General features: G+C 39.8%; 1 protein-coding gene across 17 annotated transcripts in view; it reads left to right on the top strand.

The window, feature by feature from the left end:
- The window catches only part of kiaa1217 (KIAA1217 ortholog), a 99760-nt gene that overhangs the window by 44801 nt on the left and 33401 nt on the right, over positions 1-21558 (top strand). For 15 of the 17 annotated variants that reach the window (XM_026291846.2, XM_026291848.1, XM_026291845.1 and 12 more), the window contains exon 2: positions 10677-10960. In XM_026291846.2, coding sequence (XP_026147631.1) covers positions 10677-10960 — 284 coding nt within the window. Of the gene's footprint in view, positions 1-9424; positions 9724-10676; positions 10961-15037; positions 15213-21558 lie in introns of those variants that run through there. The other 2 variants (XM_026291847.2, XM_026291851.2) reach the window with 2 other exon arrangements.

The raw sequence follows: 21558 nt of genomic DNA, 5'->3' as shown, positions 1-21558 counted from the left end.
CCAACCAGGGGACTGCCAATCATACGGCAAGTCCTTTAAAAGGAAGGATGTGCCCTACATGCCTTGTTCACATATTAAGATATCAATTCATATTACCCTCTATTAGAGCTTCCTGTGAGTTTTGCCAAGTGCTGCTAAGAATCTGCTGGTGTCTGACAGATCCCGGCCATGGTTGAGGAGGCCTTTTATTATTAGACCAGACAGATCCTATTTGGTCTCTCAGTCAAGCTTAGACAGTTTGATGGAGGAATCTCTGTGGAGCTGGAGAATGACTTAATTATAGTCACTCTGAATTCATGTGTATCATTGGAAAGCACAGCTGTAACTAAGGACAGTTTTCATCTATGACCTCAGTATTATTTTACATTGTTCTAATACTGTTGATTGTAATAATTGTAATAATTGCAACAGTCAACATGGTGCTGGTCTAGATTGTGCACATAACTACATGAGTATGTTTAGTCACAGAAATGATGTAGTTAAGTGTAGGACAGGTCGCCAGTACCACTAACATTTATATGTTAATTATTGAAGTTATCACTGGAAAGTTGTCATACCAGTGTCAGACACATTATTTTGTTCTGGAAATCCTCTATTATATACAATATTACTCAATGTATGATTTCAGATGTGTTAGGCTTTGTTTTTTAACTATGATGTTGTAAACTCTAAACAAAAAAAAATGCATCCATGTCGCCAGGAGAAAAAAAAAACAGTTTTTGGTGTCTTTCCAGAAACGAACATTAGGTTCAATTTGGACTATTAGCCAGTACAGTTTCTGTGGAGCAGCTGCATACTTCACACTTAATCACAGCACTTGAGTGTCCATTCCCTGATTTGCAGCTTAGGGAGAGAGTTTTTTTCCATCACCAGAATTTGTCTAGACATTAGGGGAGATGTAAAAAATCTTCGAAAAGTTTATACTGCATTGCAGTTGGTGGTCCAAGGGTTTGCTTCATATACACTATCATTTCCATGGGGTTTATGTGTTACACGGTATGTCCCAGTAAGCTGGATTCTCCACTGCTTTGATCAGGGTAGAGTCCCTTCACTAATCCGCTTGAGCTCTGGATGTTTGCCCAGGATATGTATGTACACACACACATACACACATTCACAAATTGTGATTAAAAAACAGATGTGAAGGACTAGCCAAAAAGATGAAATGGTCTGAATAGATCAAATAGAAACAAACTGGCTGAACACTCGGATATTTGACTAGGCATTTGTGTGTACTTATGGTCCATTTTTCCATAGTGAGAGTTTTCCCATTGCACTCTGTCTGTTTTTGTATATATTCAAAAAGTATGTAATAGTGTTGTGTTTTTTTTTTCTAGAGAAATTATATCACATTTGAAGCAGAATTTGATGGTGTCATGCCCACCTGGGTTTTCACATCTTTACTCACATCTTGTAGGAATAAGCCAGTATGTTTGCTGATCCACATTTTAATTACAGCTGCAGGACACAGACAGGATTAGGGAATGTAACTGCTCTCTGTCTGTTATTTCTCCTCATCTTTTTAGGGGCCATTTAAGAGCTGTAAATAGTTCTGGGCTTAACTGCAAATCTCTGTGCACTGTATTTAAGTGCTAATAAACAGGTGGAAAGGGATTTTTATCTGGATACAGCTGATGAGTGGAAAGAGCGTAATGAAAAGAGGAGGAGGAGGACGAGGAGATGAAGAGATGAATGAGGAAGAAAGAAACAGGAGAAAAGACAGGAAGGCAGGAAAGAAATAAGGGGTGCTACTTAAGCAGTTGCCATGGCCCTCCCTACATGACATCACTAAGATGTTTCGGCACTGACATCTTTTGGCTGGGAGGGGGGGCTGGCCCTGGAGATGATGTCATTAATAACCAATCACAGAACTCAGGGGCCGGCAGGGTCTAGTCAGTTCCTGAGGCTGCATATCTGAAAATGTCTTTTCTTCCTCTGAAATCATAACGCCTTGTGTCTTTTGTGCTTTTTCCTGATGTTATTTTTAGACTCGTGTTTAAAATAAATGTGTTTCAAACTCGTTCCTACTCCTACCAAAAAAAGTCATTCTCTCAAAGAGTAGAAAGCCATGCAAATATGAGGGAATTAGCCTTTAATTAATGTGGTAGCATTATTTTAGTATGGGCCATGCAGTGTTAGGCTTCCATTTCGAGTCAGGGAGGTCATGTCAATGGGACAATTTAAATTCACTTTCACCATCATCTTTAGGGATTGTAGCTTTCATCAGTTTGCACAGCTGACATATCAGTGCTCTACATGCATAACGCACTGTTGATGTATTTGTGACCTCAGTGCTAAATAAACATTGATGGAATTTTTTTCTGGATTGCCTTTATTTAAAAAAAAGTAGGTATAACTGAGTATCTCCACATTAGGTACTCTAATAGGGTCGATGTCCTACTTGGTATCCGTCCTTAAAACAGATCATTAGAGCGTTAATTACTCTCCACATAAAGGAGAACTTGAGTAATAGAGTATATTTAATTCAATATAGTGTTATATTAGGTTGCATTACACACATCAATCAGGGTCTTGTATAACCTTTTTCATGTAATTAGCTTTAAGTGTGAGATGCTTTTGAATAAGTGTTATCAACATACATCAGCCCCATAGGTCAGTAAGACCCTATTACGCCTACTAGAGGCAATGAGAGTCAGTGACACAACAATAGCACTAGCACAAAAGTAGTTGAGGAGATTGTTACAATTGAATAATGTACACCCACCATATGTAGTGAACTGTAGTGGTTGTAGACGGATGTAATGCAACTACATTCAGAGTCAAATTCCTTGTGTGTATAGTGTTACATAGCTATAAGTGTTATAATTACTTTTATTTAAACCACTAGAGGGACTAGAGAAACCTAAAACAAACTATGATAAACTTGATAAACCTCTCCTTACTCTTTCTTCCCTGATGTCAACTCTGGGTGCCTGGTTAACACACAAGGCAGCCTCCAGTTCAAAATTAGCTTTAGCTGCTAACAAATACATTTGGCAATCCAATAGAATTCTATGGTTATTGCTAATGTAACATTGAGAACTAATGTCACGCAAAGTTTGAATTATTTAGAAATTAAAATTATATTAAATCAGAGTTAAAAAGTACACAGCTTACCTAATCAAATGAATTAACTCTAGATATTAACACACCCAGAAGGAAGAAGTGAGATCTTAATTAAATTTGGGTCCTTTGACTGCTTTTAATGATCTCTATCAGAAAAAGAAACAATGGCCTGAGTTTGTTAATAGTCATTGCACCTTCAAAAATAATCTTTATTATTCTAGAAAGGTATGACTTTCATTTAACATTTTGCAGTTATACTGTATTACTCTATAGTGTTATATAATATATTTCATGTAGTAAAATCAGTTACACTGTGCACAGTGAGAAACCACTCTCCTTTCCTATCCATTTTCATGGGCTTGATCCCTACCTGCATATGCTGTATTCGTACCTTACAGGTGCTTATTTATTTCTCTTTGACTGCCACAACACTAAATTAAAACTTGTGTTTTTTTCCCCTTTCTTACCTCCACTCAGAGTTCATCACCTTCTTAGTGTATTGCTTACACTAAGAAATCTATTTTCCTTAGTTCTGAAAAATAGTTACACTTCCAAGTTTCTGAGCAGCTCTGGCTAAGCTAGTCCACATTCTCACACCTTCCAGCCCCAGCCCCTTCTGCTGTAGAGCCCTAAGACTGGATGTAGTCCACACACATACATACATACAAGTGGAGATGGGCACACAGCTATAGACAAACAACACATGGACAGCACACAGCAGGTTTCAAAGATAAAGACTGGGACAGACGCACTAGTATTCCCAGGATTCTCTGAGTAGCTCCCCCTGCATGGAGCCTATTTTGCATCCCTCCACCACCTGCATCACTTATCAGCTCCTGCAGCACTTAGCTCTCCAGAGCAGGACCTTATGGACCCACTCAGCTTCAGCAGCACTCTGACACACACAGATGTAGACACTTGGCTTTGTGTATAGGAGAATATAAAGTAATTGTAGTAATTTTGAGCAGTTTGAGTGTTACGTTTTAAAACAAATCATTATCCTCAAGCCTAATATCATACAGTGTGACAAATGCTGATTAGGTATTATTTGATTTATTAATGCATTTAATTTCCTCTGTATTCCCGGGTTTTCGGGTAGTAATCAGCTTTACATTTGTTATGCTGTGCTAGCATGCAGAGAAAAAGAGGGCGTAGAAAAGACACACAGCGCTGAGGGAAAAGTGAGAAACACATGATTGACTGGCTCGCAAAGTCCAGGTCCTAAGCTGCTTATCACTATGAAGAGAGTCAATTGCAACGCAATCACTTTTTAATAAACTTGTGAGAGAGCAGTCATATTGAAAGACATTTAAATGGAAGTCATGTGCAGGCTGAACACATACTTATCCCACTGCAGTAAAGTTTGCTTGTAACCCTGCAGTAATATCTATATTTTGCCCAGTAATCATTTACGCTTGTCATTTATTGTATATATTCGCTGTATATGTGCTTGTGCCGGTTTGTGTTTTTGTATACACACTGGTATCACAAATGCATTTTTGCTGTGTGCACTTGTTTTGATTTTTTTGCCGCAAAAAATACATCACATATTTGAACACACTGTGTGAGTGCTGAGTGAGTGCTGAGAATTTTATTTCCTACTTCATGCAGTTCCTGTTGCAGAGCTAAGGCAAGTACTGAAAGCTGATAGACAGCTTACAGTAAAACTGCTAGAAGCAGATCTAGTGTCCACTGTGAAATTATCACCACATGTCCACAGTTCAGCAGAGAGATGATGATGGCCCTCCTTTTCAGGATTAAAGTGGTAACAGAATTTGGAGTCCCAGCTACAAAATAATGAACAGTTGTCAACCATAACTAATGATGTCTACATACAAACAACAGCATTTTGTGGTGCTGTTAAACTGTTTACCATGTTACTGAAATTCCTTTTAATCAGTGAGGGTTGAGTCAATTTAATACAATGAGTTCCAGGCAAGTCACAGGCCTGCCAAAAATTATAACTTAGATTAACTCAGATTTTGATTCAGCACTAATATAATACTTACAAGGGTTGTAGTCACTTACACTGGGGATCTTGTGTGATTAAATTACCTCCAATTACATATTTTCTAGTCCAGTGAGTGCACTGTTAGCTTTTATCAAGGGAAAGCGTTCCAGCTGGATCCCCATAAGGAAAGTCTGGTACTCAGGAGGTTGCAGTGATCGACCTAAAGTGATTTAGATTCCAAAGAGAAAGTTCCTCTCAGGCAGGGGGGCAGAGGTAGCAAATTCCTTTCCTCTGGCTCCTGGGTAGATGTCCTCCTCCCAGCTGCAGTTGTTCTAAGCATCTGTCTGTCCCTCCTGAGGACACCACCAGCCTCACTGTTGGCCCAGAGACAGTTGTCACGGGAGACCAGCAGATCTCTGAGGCGGTGGCTAGGTTAACTTACACCTACTCTGGCCTCAAGTTAATGAAGTGAACATACTGCTGAGATTGTTGTGCACTTACGTGCATGCAAATCACACAGAGACACACAAACACGCCAAAGAAAAGATTTCACAACCTATTTTCTTTTGCAATATTGAGAAGGTGCACAGATGTGTATATTTTCTCTTTGACATTCACAGCACAAGTTCTATATTTTCCTCTTGATCATGCTTAGAGCATGTTAAACAGCAACCCCTGGTGTGGAGAAAATGCAGTGCATCGAAATAGTAATGTTTTGTCGAAAAAAGGCCGAAGCCATTTAGTTGTGTTGGATTGATGTGGTGTTGATATCTGTTAGGGAAGGGTAGCAGACAGACACAGTGTGCTGATCAGTGGAGCTAGTAAATAAACAAAGCTGTTTGTTTGTGTTGTCCTCTAGCTGTCTAGGGGCGAATTGTCAGAATAGCCCTGCTCTGCCAGCAGCACCTCTTCTGACTTTGTCCTGCTTATTTGCTTGAAAGTGCAGCAGGAGAAACAAACTGAATGAGAGATGAGGGAAAGCGACTGGTTTGTTGACTGTATAGTGTCATTTACTTACTCAAAATGACAGCAGAATAGACTCAGTGACTACAGTTAAGTTTTACTGTAGTCCATGCAGTAGGAAGAGTATTAACTTTGCACTTGACCTAAAGATCTACAAATCTAACCCACTTGGGATAAGTAAATTCACTTGAAGTTAAACCACCAGTAAAATCAATTTTTCATGCTTCCTCGAGTCCAGCTATGGACTTACTTGAATATGCTGCGAGTCTTTTATGTGAGAGATATGTATTTGACCTTTAATCTGTGATGTTAAGTTGTCAGTTTCTATGCTGTTCCATTGGGGTTTTGATATGAGACCAACTGTCTGCGCTAGTGTTACTATTCCCAGCGCTGACACCTACACACACACTAGGCCACATATCTGTCACTTATATGTTTTGGTCGACTGCATGTCGGGTTGGCAGCTCTGTCGGTCTATAAGGCTGTACCAGAGCAGAAAGACAGGGCAGGCATGTGTGTCCGACTATGCAAATACAGACACACATACAGAGGGAGGGAGAGAGAGAGAGAGAGAGAGAGAGAGAGAGAGAGAGAGAGAGAGAGGGAGAGAGGGAGGGAGAGAGGGAGGGAGAGAGGGAGAGAGGCAGAGAGGCAGGCCAAGGTGAATTTCTGTGCTTACCCACATATCATAAATGAAAGATGTGTTCCACAGGGATCTTGGTGTATCTAGATGTGGTGGTGGTCCTAACTAACAGGTTGGGGAACAACAATCATTAACAATGACACAGCATCAGGAGACTGCTGGAAAATGCAGCTATTTCTTTACTGTATAGTAAACATCATTGCTGTGGCAGTGTCCTCAATGGTCACCAAGGCTATGGATGAATGCTCACATAACACAAGCAAGCACTGTGGACTGCATTCTTGAATCATCAGGTCACACATACAATATCGGTGATAGAAATGGTTCGATGACATAGAGAGTGATAGGGAAAGGAGAAACAAAATAAATACAACAAAATCTGAAAGACAAAATAAAAGCACATAGTGAAATTTCTAAATTACCTGGAAACTCAAAGTCTTATTGAATTTATGAAGTCCAGTTCTGTTATATGAGCACACAATATAGCCTATTGGAGGTAAAGTAAAGGTCACCTCATTCACAAAGGCCTCTCTGATTTGTGTACTCATGTAGACAATTTTCTTTGGCAGTGGGTCTTAGGCTAAACTAGATGTGAAAGGCCTGTATTTCTGAAAAGTTTATATTCCCCTCTTTGTCTTTCTGAGTAATTATTTTCACATGAGGCATGTTTTTCCCATTGTGTGCAAAATTCAAAAGTGTTGACATGCTACAAAACTTTACTTTTTATGACTTGGACATGCAAAGAGTGAAATAGACACCCTGATAGGAAGCCAGACATTTCCTGCATGTGAGTGTTAATGCATGAATGTCTGTGTTTGTGTTCAGATGTATGCACTGTGAAAAATGTGGCCAAGTTGCATTGCAGGGGCATTGTCTAACGTTTAGTGTCAGTTATTCTTTGAATCAGCAGTAGAAATGTGTGTTTGGTTTTTTTTTTTCCTTCTTTTCTGCAGAGCTTGAGCAGGTCAACTCTAAACACACACACATTAGCCTTCAACTGGAGCTTGGCAGGGTCAGTGTGCACTGCTGGCTGTGAGCGGAAGGAAGTAATGTGATAAGTGAGGGACATGGAATCAGGTGGTCTTGGTTTGACATGGGAAGGATGACTGATAGAAAAACAAAGGTTTTTTTTAGGCACAAAATGCAGATGGATGGGAAAATATACCAACAAGCTCAGTTCAAGTTGTTTTTTTTGTTTTTGTTTTTTGCAAAATTAACATTGTCTTTTCTAAGGAGTTATGAACGCTGATTCAAAATAATATTAAATAACAGTAAATATTCACCAGGCTCAGTTCTGCATGAATGGAGCAGCTGATATAGAGTCGGATCACTTTTATATAATATACTGTCAGATATTCGACAGTGGACCAGTGTTGTTATGTGTATCAGTATTCATGGCTTCAGGACATTGTTATGTGAGCCTTGCTTTTATTGCACACAACAGGGCTTTGATAACTGCATAGTTAAGGGACAGTAGTAGTAGGGGAGAGTGGGAAGGTGCACAGGGATACATTCCTCCGTAAATAAGTGACAACCACAAAGTAAATGTGTACAGCAGGAATCCTGCTCCTCATGGGACCTGAGTGTTTATGGTCAAGGGTTTCATGTTGGCTTTTAACTGAAAGGACCATCATTTACTCAACAGTGGCAGTTGTGAAAGAGAGAGCGACATTCTCAAGCTATTGATGGAAGACTTAACTCAGTTGAAGATCCCCGGTGACATGCTGAAATAAGGAGGTCATTTTCGGCCTGGAATGCGGACAGTAAGAGTCCAGCAAGGCAGGTTGATCAGAGTCAGGATAAAATTGTTAGTTTGAGAGAGTTGCTTTAATTATGAGTTTGGCTTGGCAAAAACTGACCTGTTGGTTAGTGGGAATGAGTCACTGCCAAGACAGAGGATATTTGACAGAGCCACTGACACTAACTACTTGAAAACACATGCAGACATTTCTGAGAAGAAAAGCAAATTCAAATTTTTATGGCATATTTTAGTCCCACTTTTAGAACTCTTGATTCTTTATTGTGGAACATTTAATGTAAACACTCAAGCAGATGGTGTGATAAGCTTTATTACACATCACCTCTTTGATTGGCATCAAATTTTATTTCCATTAAAATAATATATATATATATATATATATAATATATAGGGTTGTGTTATGTCTGCAGAATGACTAGGCACAAAAATCTAAAAATTAAACATTTGTGTAGGTGAGTCTGGATCATTTTCTCCTTCCACCTGCTTTCTGTCTGCAGGTGGAAGGAGAACACTTTTATTCCTGTTGATCCCCTCATGTTTTCCTGCTGATGCAATCACCCATAATGAATCGCCTCAATACCCCTCTTCCTTTAGACATGCATACAGTCACATGTTTACACATTATATGGAGCCAGGAAGCACGTTTGCTGACTGTCAAGCAAATAGGACAGTATTGCTTGTCATTGTCAACCCAAGAACAGAAGCAAATACCAAAGACTGGCGGAAACAACACTGCATGCCGAATTGCTGCTTTACATCTTGATCAGATAATTCATACACACTAGCTGGCTGCCATATGCGGGGATGGTTATAAGCGGGTTATGACACATTTGGATTCATACAAGCGTCCAGTGGGACTCTCAACAGAGCCAGAGGTTTAAATGAGAGCCTGCTTGCAGACAAATTCCTGATAAAGACCACGTGTTTCTCTTTATGACATCTGTGAATTTCAGGGTACACTTTAAGAAGAGAGAACATGTATCTTGTTGATATCTTCTCGTGTGCTTCATATTCTCTCCATTTCAAAGGCATATAGTTAGAGTGAGTCTATGAGCAGTGGCAGCAGAAGAACGTTTAGCCTGAGGGTGAGGGGTTAGTCACTCTGTGTCCTGGAATGCAGTTGACTTTCTAAATCCCCACCAGTCTATCCTGGGGCGGTGGGGCAGGGCCTATCTCAAGCCCCCTTTTTCCATGTGCTCTACGTCTGGAATCTCTAAGCCAGCAGTTAGCTGATTCTCCCAGGCTCACTCTTTCGCCGTCAGTTTGTGTGTTTGTGTTGATCCCAAACTGCCATGGAAGGAGAGATTGCAGATGAAGACAAAGATTGTTCACTTGGGGAAGGTAATCAGTTTTCTGACATGCCAAACACAAATGAATTCAGATCCTTAGGAGGTTTGATTCTATTCTGACTGCTGAGTGTAATTTGGTTAGCAGTAGGGAAACTGTTTGTGAGTTAAAAATAGAATTGAAAGTACGAGACATGCTGCGTCTCTGAACTTCAGCAGGGTGGAAGTTTGGGCTAATGGTGCTGTTAACAAGACTTGTACAAGCATCTTGTATTTCAAAATAAATTATGTCCGATTTTTGTGCACTTCTGAAAACAGTTTTTTTTTTCCCCAACAATATGAAGGTAATAATTTTGTTGATGGAAGTTTGACAGCACAAAATCAAATAGAAGTGTGTTCTTTTTGTAAGAAATAAAAAGTGCTGATTACAGAATAAATGTATATAAATGTATTTAATAAATGCTTATTATAAAGCATGTTTTTGGTCAGAAACATGCATATAGTCATCCTACTGTTATAATGCTATAAACATGCCTGCAGAACAAGACCTTTCCTCTTATTTTAATTAAAATCTTACCCCCAAATTTAACTTATTGCATCTGGGAGTTTCTGCTCAATCTTAAAAAATCAAGTGAAATAAGCATAAACATCTGCTTCAGTTCAGTTTTTTTACCATCAATATTTTATCTGTCGCATTAAATTGTGGTTTATTGCTGAAATATAAAACAGCATAAATATCTAATGGACTGGGCTGACAACATAAAATAATGTTTATTTTAGCATTTTTGCCACAGATAATATTGTAGATTTTTTAAAATTTATAGTAAAAGAGACAAACCTAATTTCCTTCTTTTCAGCAAATTGGTTTGATGGTTGAATTTCTCTTAATATGTCCTCCTCACTGCCAAGGGATGTGTAACACAAGGATTCACGCTTGTTGTTTTTGTCTAAACATCAGCACAGCATGTGTCCTGAAACCTTGTCTCTGTGTCCCATCTGTCTCCTCAGAACAAACCAAAAGCAGTTTGAAGGTTACCTGCTCAGAAGACGCCGATCACGTAAGCCACAGACAGTCATCCCCAAATGGGACCCCCCCTCCAAGAGACACCAAAGGCAGCCGGACAGTCCCTCGAAGACATACATTAGGGGGAGCTCGCAGTTCTCAAGAGATCTTGGCTATGCAGCCATCAGACATGGACAAGAAGAGGGAGGCCTTCCTGGAGCATCTGAAGCAGAAATACCCCCATCATGCCTCAGCAATCATGGGCCACCAGGAAAGGCTGCGAGAACAGGTCAGTAGCGTTGATATTTGATGTTGTTGTGTGGTCATGCATACATTGTTTGGATTGTATGAATTCTGCCATTATCCTATTTCAATTAAAATCCTTCAGTAGGCCAAAGTGAACGTCCACTAATCAATATATTACCAATGGATCAAATGACTTCATGTAAAATAAAAGAGGTTACCAATAGTGATGAACTCGCAGAGAATTGTCACTAAACTGCGGTGGCCCGGAAGTGCAAAACACAGTGACATTTCAGAGAACACAACAGTAAGAGAAAACACAAAATGCTTCATTAAACATCCTTTTAGTGAAAGATTTTATATTAATTCTTTAAAAACTAATTAATTCCAAACTAAAATGGAATCCACTGTAGGATGTCTTTAAACATCCTCCTCCAGCACTGGTGAATTTATACATCAGAACAAAGGAAAGTTTAATGTTATGAATTTTTTTTGTAGAAGCTTTTGACTCTTCAACACAGAGTCATGGCTAATAAAAAAAAAAGGGGGGAACAAAACCACAACCACGAGAGAAAACTTTACTGCATCATTATTCATGTTAGTTTCTTTTTTTCATCTAAGGTCACAAACTTTAAAATACAACCAGAGAAGGCTACAAGTAGAGGCACATTTAAGCTAATACATGTATTTAAAATCAGTGCTAAATATCAATATAGTGGTTTTTGAAAGACAGTAGTATGTTGCGAGTAATTTATGTTTTTTTTGTCTCGGCAGCACTCTGGGATAGCTCCCGGTTCCATTGGGAGCCCCCTCTTTATTGCAGTTGTTTGAGCCACTTTCTTTCAAATTCTCTCTGCCAGGTTTACAGCAGGACTATGGCCACTGACATGACATATTTTTCTAAAACTGGAAGAAGTTATTCTTGGACTCCTAACACAAAGCCACTCAACAGTATTGCTCTGCTACCTAGTGCCATTTGCCTTGCTATAATGTAGTGCCAAGTGACTGTAGATGGAGGTGTTTTTGGTGACTGCACACAAGCTGTCAGGTGTTAGGCTCCAGCCTATTGCCACATCAAGCTAGACGTGGTCATGGAGGGGCATCTAGGTGGTGTACCACAACCCAGCTCACTGATAATGGGGGACTATAGGAGATAGGACTTTTACCCATGCTGAATCAACCACTGGGACATCCACTGTTATCATGGTGGTGATGAGTAATGTCTGCTGTGAATTCCTTCTCCACCTTTGAGGGCATCTGGGTCTGGCAGGTCCTGCTGCACTACTTTGTAGCATTTAGTCCTGTTATGAATGTAAAGGATAATGTCATTTGAAACAGAGCATTTTCAACTATCCTCATAAAGACTAAAACCAGTAGTGAGTTGCCTTTTCTCACAGCTAATGTCCATCAGTCTCCAACCTGGAAAAGTTTACTTGTCTGTGCCAAAGACTGACAGTGCCATTCAAAGAAAGATTAAAAACATCAGTGAAATCCACTACTTCACTGAGTGACATGTTTCTTAAGGCAAGACTTGACTATGCATGTGTCAGATCTCTGTCAAAACACGAGGAGCTAGCAGGGCAGACAGCTCACAGTTGAAGCTTGTTTTACTGAAACATTATGGCTATTTGAAGCTTTTGGGGCAGCATTTTTACAAATATGTGGGTCTGGTGTTTTGTAAGTAAGACATATATGGGCAGCTGTTTGTTGCATGAATGTGTTTTTAATGAATTTTGAACAATAGTGCAGGTCTATAGCACAAATGAATGAACTAATCCAAGTTGGCGATTGAGATGTTAACTGTGAGTAGATGCAATTCATTTTGGGCTTTAGTGTGGGGGTTGTTGAAAACTACTAATAAAAAACTGGTAATAATGAAAAATCTTATTCTTTTACTCCCCAATTATGACTTGAACAACAGTTCAGTTCAGTCAGCTGTCTCGTTTTACTAACAATACCTTTCAACAAGCATCTGTCAGTACTGAAAACACATTGAGAACAGAATGAGATGTTATTGACTGTTATTGTGAGTAATTAAGTCAAGTTAGTAAGCAGAGTGTTACAATAGAAAGTGAGGTTTCCCTGATGTCTGTGAACATGCCATGGGGGATGTTTGTTTTGGTTTTGCCTGGTAGGAGGAAGAGGGAGAGAGAGCCCTTGGTTAGTAGTGTGTGTGAGAGATGTTCAGCTAACGGTTCTGTCACTGTTCTTTTTTTGGCATTGGCTACGGCCCACAGTAACCCATGTACCATTCATGTGCAGATAACCCAGGTTATCACTCGTAGCCTGCTTTTGAGAAACTCTACATTTTCAAGCCCCCTTTTTGTTCTGCATTTTGTGTGACAGCAATAAAACATTCTCTAGTTTGGTCCATATAGACTCGTGTTCCACTGGCAATGTGGCTTCAGTTTTGACCAAACCATGTTAGCAATTGAGAAAAACTCTAAATAAACTTAGACTAAACAGCGAACGATGAACAGCGTATCATACTGTAGATGCAGGGTAAAAAAACAACAAAGCCACTGGCCAATGCGGAATAAAGATAAGTGGATGCTGCATGGATTATACCGCAATGAACAGACACTGTCACAACCAGATTATGGGCTTTGTGAAATGTGTTTTCTCTTTTGCTGTTGTGTTTTGTGAAATGTTGTGTTTTGCACTTGTGGGCCACCGTACAAAACACTGCAGTTGCCCTCCATACAGCAAAGTGTTTTAAACTTACACTAAACAAACACTAAACAGCCGGCAAAGTTGGTGGAGACCAGAATATGTTTTAAAATAAAGAAACTGATTCATTTGTTGACCAGAAACAATAAAGTCCAAACGAATGATAATGTTTCCCCATGTACGTGTAGAGGAAAAGCTGCTTTAGCTATCATGTACCCATGTAACTTATGATGGAGTAATTGCATGTTGGATTTTGTGTTTTTAGCTTGTACTGTCATTGTGCTTTAAAATCAATTTACCACCACCATTTCATTTGAATTCAATTCAGTCTGAAACAGCTGTATCGTACATATGGCAATTCAAAAACCCTAAAACACAAATATTTCTTAATGATTAGAAAAGAGGCAGGGCACAGCACATTTAGTTCCTAATAACCAGGTTTACTTATTGGCAGAATCACATATGAACCTCCAAGGACTCTGGTCCACTCTTAGAATTACAGGTATTATTATTTTCCTTCACCGGCTGAGGCAACATTGTGACTGCAAAACTATTTCCTCCCTTTTTTTTAGCCACAGGTTAAATGTGACAACTATGCCAATAAATCTACTGGTCACATTCATAGCTGTGAAACAGTGAGGTGGCGTTTTTGTGAAATAGATGAAAACATGTGAACTAAAAACAGATTTTAATTGTCCATACAATTTAAAAACCTGTTTTGATCACCATGAATAGACTTGCTTACAGCTTCACTTTGGTTTGTGTATTCTGGACTGTAGTATGACGTATAAAGTATGCATTACCTAGTATTGTGTGGGATATTTTACAGATTTCTAAGACTCCTTGTGCCTCAGCTTACTGAAGTGAAGTGAGCTTGGTGAAAGGGTGACACAGACGAAGTCTCGAGCTGGACATTTGGCTCACCTAGCCATTGTCTGTTTGTTTGCTATGGGTCAGAGGAGACAAAAGGGAGAGGCAAGCTGGCTTTGTAGCCAAAACAGCTGAGGTAATGGTGAGACTGGCACCGAGCCACAGGGGAGCTCCAGGCAATGGCAGGAGGCATTGTGCAAGAGGGATTTTGTGTGCTGTTTTCAGACAGCCCACACAGCCTGCTCACATGCAAAGCAAATCCACTTCCACTGCACCGATCATGAACTCTGTGAATTTACCTTCACAGAGTTTGTCCTGTTGGCAGTCATCAGTGTTACTGCATGCTGTGTGTGTGCTTTTTGTTTACATATGTGCCTGTGTTTATGAACTATGAGTGAATCCAAACACAGATTCTCATGTGTGTAACTTTTCTGTTGTTAAAAGCAGCACTCAGGGAAAAGGTGTGATGAGTTTGAGGTAGTCGGACAGGTAAGTTCAGCTCCGGACTGGGGTGGAGTCAGAGTTGCCATAGTGACTTGTGATGTCAGCACCGGAGAGGCTCAGTTTACGTGTATGAGCCTGGTTGAGCCAAGTAGCTGAGAGCTGTGAGAGCGCTTTGTGTGCACGGCTCTGCTGAATAGGCGATGGACCTGAGGACCGTCTGCAGGCATGGCTCTCCGTACGTGACGCCCGCAGAGGAATAAAACTAAACTTTTTATGCAGACAGGAACCTTTAAGACCGGTCAGAGACAATAACGGTATGTTTTTATTTTTAATTCGGAAAATATAAAACATCTTCTATTAGGTTTTCACTGTATCCGTGCTCATTTGAAGCTGTATGCATTCTGAGGATTTTATTGCACGGATGATTTGGCTCTTGTGAATGTGAAATGCGTCTCTGCGTGCAGGCGATGCAGCCCCACATGTGTCCGATTTTGCTGTTAAACTTCCAAGAAGCCAATGCAAAACTTGGCGCTCGGGGTTTAATGAGGAAGAAAGCGCAACTCATAGGCGGTCTGCTATATGCCAGCAAAGTTTGGTGGATCGCGATCAAGTTATGGGTTGTAAATAATCCTTGAATAAAACAATCCGTAAATAATCGTCTGCAGTTCCACGTTATTTTAAGGAGACGCAATCATGTAGCTCTAATTGCAAAGCAAATAATCGATTGTGGACGGAAGTTAGGGGTCATTAACAACATGTTGTACCTTACGCTGTAGACATGATGTTGATGGTTATGCAGCATAATACCCCCAAATTATTAAACTGTTGCTGTTATTCATTCATTCATTAAAGCTCAATGAATACCTTTAGCTGAAATGAATATAGGTCATAGTGGAGATTGATATTATCTCAGCTGTAACTTGGATCTCACTGATGTGTCTGGTTATGTGTTGCTTTGCACCCTGTAATTCTTGGCATGTCAACAGATGTATATTTGTATGGGCTCATTCCAGTGAACTTCAGAGGTGACCTTGTTTCTGTGATTAGATCGGCTGTAATGTCAGAGATGTGTTTCCTGTCACCTGTTTTGTGGATATTCACATGACTAGCTCCTTGCTGGCTATAGACATAGTATTGCATGATTATATTAAGTTACATGATGAGGATTATTTTCCATTGCTGGTGTTTGACATCCTGGTCACTCTGGGGTCATAGTGAATTTATTTTGGAACTTATCTGACAATGCATTTCTATTGGTTGAGTAGTTACTATAAAAACATGATGTTTTATTCCGGTTTGTGTGATTATAAAAATCCTTTAAAGTGTTTCCCTTAGTGTCACTGGATTGAGATGAGAGAAATAAATCATCTGCTGGTGCTGATTGCCAGTTTATAGGACATGACACTTTCAAATTGATTTGAAACGAAGCCGCTCATATGTTATTCAGATGTGTGGGATGATGTTTGAGCAGCAGTGGTTTGTGATTTTGATCTTGTCAAGAAGAAGATCCAAGATGCTGTCACAAAACAGACTGGTGTGAACATAAATTTCTGACATGACTGAGGATCATGTTTTATGAATGTAATTCAGAATGTCAAGATGAAAGCAATTGTTTCACTGCTAATAGAAGCTGCTGAAATTTTAAACAAAACAAAAATGTATTTGTCATTTGTTTTTCATGTGAAGTAAAATGAAGTCTGAGTTGAGCAAATTGAAGGAGACCGGTTACCTTTGTTTACAACAACATGGCTGTTAAATCTGTGATAGAGTGTGAGAGAGAGGAAAGCTTAAGTACCGTTCTCACGCAGATACAAACGTGCCGACGATACTGGAAAGGCAACATTAATGGAAACAGTGCATGCTTCAGAGGTGAGAAAAAAAAAACATATCTCCGGAGTTTTGAGTTACAAAGGCCAAGATTTATCAAGGTCTAGTGGATGTTCAGAAGATGATATCACTCTGGTCTGAAGAGCGGATGACCCATCTCCACCCAGCATGACCATACAATTACTCCCACCCATAGGCACAGACTATTCCTATATAAGGGACCCCTCAATTCTTTCCCTCATGCTCGTTGATCCTTGAACCCACAACAAAAGCGAATGGTTTAATTTCCTACTATACTCATCAGGCCTGCAAAGACCTGGATCCCACCCAAGGGAGATGAGCTAACATCCCTTGGCCTGACCACCACCCTTACTCTCATCCTTTTTTGGGGGCTTTGATGAGCAGAAACTGAACCGCTTGACTGAACACAAATGCACATACATCAACAAATTCCCTCCTTCCGCCTGTGTGACAATGTCTGTGTGTGATGAGCTGTGAATGAATAGTCTTAGAGTTTCTATACGGGGTCGAGCAGCCATGTTAGGACAGCTGTCTCCAGCTGTGGGCACCAGACAGACAGACAGGTAGGTCTGTATGTCTGTTGGTTAACCAGAGCACAGATCAGGGGAACATTTTGAAAATGGGTAAATTGTTTCCCAGTGCTCACACTCTAGTGGTTTAGTGTCTAAATGAGCTACGTTTGAAAATAGTGATGTCAGGTATTTTTATGGCTCCAATTAACATTTAACAATTTACCGTAGCAGTCAGAATCTGAGTCTGGTTACTTCAGGTGCCTGGAGATGTCAGTATCATTCAAAACTGATCAAACCAAACTAAAGCAGAAGACGCAGATAAGCAGAATGGCAATGTAAATGTAAAGGTAGTATTGTATAATGAGTTCACAGTACAGATTTGCATAGAGATCCATGCTTTTCTCTTGGTGCTTGCTTGTTCAGTGTGTTCTCTGGTGTGTGTTGTGCTTGGTAGGAATAAAGTCTGGCAACAAGTACATGCTGTTTGTCACTGGTATTATCATACATAATAATGATTAAAAAGATGGTGTGGTGATGGCTTTTAATTAATTCAAGCCCACCATGGTAAACTATGTTTTTGCTTGCCAAGTTGACACGTTATTGCAAAGTTAAAAAGCTACAGATAAAATGTAAATATGATAATCATAAACATTATATATTATGTTGTTGATTTAATTGAGGGCTTTACAAAAATGACATGACTACTTTGATAAGTACACCCATGCATCACTATCACACGAGAAGAGATGGTGAGTATAGCAAAAACAGACCAGAGGATATAAGTTAAATGCTGCATTTGGCGATAATATCAACAGCAATAAAATGCCAGGAGTGTGGAATTTCTACCCCCTCCCATGTTGAACACAGCCATATAAATACTCCACATTTGACATTATAGGACATTACAGTACATTATTTACAGCTAATGTTCTGTAAATGCCCCCTCCGAGTCTTTTTTAGTCATTGCAACATTTGATCAGTCCCCCGCATACTTCTCCCTGTGGGCCCCTTTTGCTCCTTAGAACCAGTGTCGGCTTGATAACACTGGTTCCATGAAATCTGACCATAATCAGAAAAGAAGAATAGAGAGGTGGTTTGAGAGGATGAGGATAGTTCTTTGTTCACTGTTGGAACCGTATCCCTGCAATGATAGTGTATCAAAGAGCAGAGATGGGCTGCCAAGTATGCATGCAGATATTACATACTAAAGATTAATAACTCAAGGATATTTTTTCACAAAGCATCTTTGTTTTAGCCTGTATGTCATCATGTATGTGTTAAAAATCACATGGATATGCATGAAACAACACTATGAGAACTGTGGTCAGTAACACAAAGAAGAAGCACAAGTCTAATGACAGGCATGCGTAGACCTGCCAGTTACCGTGAGTTATGTGGTGGAGGTTTTGGCTGGTGGGGTGCAGCCCCCCAAGTGAGAGAACAAGTGGTCCAGGTTGTGACGTCAAGGCTGTGTCTAATCCTGAATTTTTGAAGTGGGGGAGGTTAAGCTGGTCTGACATAAGGCCCTGATGAACCTGCCTCTAATCACTGCTGATAATGAGCCAAGCCAGGCAGAATTTTGCACTGTCTCAAACACAATGCCAGTGTGTTAATCAGACCAGCTAATCAGGTCTGAGCCCTTTTAGTGCACTCTTCTGCAGCAAAACAGAGCAGTATTAGCCCAGGTTTAAGTTAACAATAACAGTGAGATTTACCTTCACTAATACTGTGTTGTTTTTTCCAAGACTCAATAGGCAAGATGTCATTTCTGGACATGTTTACAGAGATTGGAGGTGAAAGGTCTGAGACAGTTTTTACAACGCTACATTAAACAAGTTGCTGTGCATATAATACCACTTGTTAATACGAAAGTGACAGCCTGTGTAGCTTCATCACATTTTTGAACAGGAAATTTAACTATTCATCAGGAAATGAATTAAACTCAGATTTATGTAGTCACTTATCATGTGATGTTCAGTGTTTAATTCATTTTCTATTTTCAGTCCCCGTCTAGACTCGCCAGCCATGTGCTAAGACAGAATACTACAGCACAGTAGATTCAGACTAGAAGACTAGATTACTATGATTCTAAGCTTTATGACCCCAGAGCCAATTAGGAATCCAGCAAGAAGGGCACTTGCCATTGTTTTATAAATGGGTACCATTGCCTTGCAAGTCTTTGCATGGAGCCCAACATCTGGATTCTACCTTCTGCCAAATAAGGTAGAATCTAACTTCAAAAGGCAAGTCAGAGACACGTCAGCATGATTTTACTACTGACAGGGTCAGCTTCAAGCATCTGGCTCAATCCGTATTTTGATCTCCTGGGCTTTATTACCAGTTGGCTTTTTCAGTAGACATAAAGGGGTGGATCACAGGTGTGGGATAGAGAAAATCATGGCAGCAACTTGGCATGAACCCTAGAAATATTATTTTCAGCAACAGCATATCATATTCAAGAACAATTTCAAATGAAGAAACAAGATTGCGCAAGTGTTTTTCTTTTACTAAACAAGATTGCATCAGTGGTAGGGAACACCTGGAATACAAGTAAGTGTGCAAGTGTACATTTCAGGCCTCAGCAGCTAATGGAAATAGTGATAAATTTGACTGTTGGACAGAAGTGGAGCACATGCTGCAGTTTATCATAGCACCTCCTCCTCAGGTTGACACCGTACTCACCTCAATAATGACTCATGTTTTACATCTACAAATATTCACACCTCAGCTTTTACTATGTTGCAGTTGTATACAGTTGGTTTTAGCATGGTAGTTAATGAAACAGGTCCCATTTAGCATCAGTGAGCACTGTTGTTTATTGACAGTGAGAGCTGGGGGTTTCATTATTTATCACATATGACTGATGAGTCATACAGCGCTCAGAGGCTGGGTCTGTGTGTGTGAACAGTGTTTCTTATTATGTTTCCAGAAGGTTACTACAGGTCACCGGCTTTATAAGCGAGTAATGAGGAAAATGCATGTTGCTACTAGTGATTAAGTAGAAAAAGCAGCAGACAGTAATAATAAAATAATTTTTTAAAAAAAAGCATGACAGATGAAGTATATCAAATAACCTCAATTTAACTTTCAGGCTGATAGTGTTTACCCCTAAGTAGTGTGTAGTATTAGTTCCTGACATTTATTCACTGTCAGGAAAAGCACAAACACTGGATACAGTTCTGTCAAGCTTAATGAAAACTTCAGATCATAAATGATGATCTGATTTTTTTTTTTTTTTTTTCTAACCCCACACAGCCACACAAACTGTCTTCTGGGAGTGCAGGTATATAAATAAATAAATCTTGGGCTAAGTGAAAAAGAATATGTGGTCCTCTGTGACTTGTTAATTAGGCATAAATGGCAAAGCTATTATCAGGGCAGGATTCATGGGACAAAAGGGAAACTCGACACTTGAAATACTACGATTTGAAATTAGCAAAGATTTATAGTTGAATGTAAAAGAAGAAACTGGTTATGTGAATTTTAATATGTCATATCCTGTAGAGGATGTCTCTGATTTCTCTGGGAAGAAGAAAACTCTTTGTCTGTGTGACCACAGCACCACACATACATCACACATTCTCAGATATACACCCAGAGAGGCTCGATTTAGAGCTGGAAGCTCCTGTATTTCAACACTGGAGAGATGCTCTCTGGAGACAGAGCAGGTTCGTGTGAGGACGTGTCAAATAAATGGTCTGTCCGAAATGTGAGGATGGCTTTGTCCACTGTGTGTTTAAGGATGGGTGATCTCTTTGTGTTTCACAATGCAGGAATCTCTGTGTAGCTGTGTGTGTGGATGTCTTTTTTTACAATGTGTGGACACATTTTTCTTCAATACTATCATTGTGAGGACAATTTAGCTGGTCATCTCAACTTCAAATGATGGTTTTAGGGCTGAAGTTAGCATCAGGTAGGGCTGTGTCAAATATTGAATTTTATGTTGTAATATAACTTTGTTCTAACAACTCAGTCTGTCATTGTTTTGACACGAGGCATGAACAGCCAATGCTAATGAAAATAGTGTCATGCTGAATCAATTGTGGTTGGAAGAGAGTTAGAGCATGTCAGTTAGGTTGATGCACACAGCACAGAGTGTGGAGGTGCAGCTCACATGCTGATATTTTGGCTGCTGACGCTGTGTAAGCCAGTATGTCAGGAGTGGGGGCCTGATTTAAAAAAAAAAAAAGAACAGCCCAGAACAGAAAATGTTGAGGATGACTCGAGTGTTGACGTTAACAATCAGAACACCAAAACAGACACAGCCCAGGGCTCAATAGACGAGAGCACTGTTTAGAGC

This window comes from Mastacembelus armatus, chromosome 20, assembly GCF_900324485.2.
Source record: "Mastacembelus armatus chromosome 20, fMasArm1.2, whole genome shotgun sequence".
Taxonomy (NCBI): domain Eukaryota; kingdom Metazoa; phylum Chordata; class Actinopteri; order Synbranchiformes; family Mastacembelidae; genus Mastacembelus; species Mastacembelus armatus.
The sequence above is the reverse complement of the archived record's forward strand: the minus strand, read 5'-3'. Positions and strand labels throughout refer to the sequence as shown.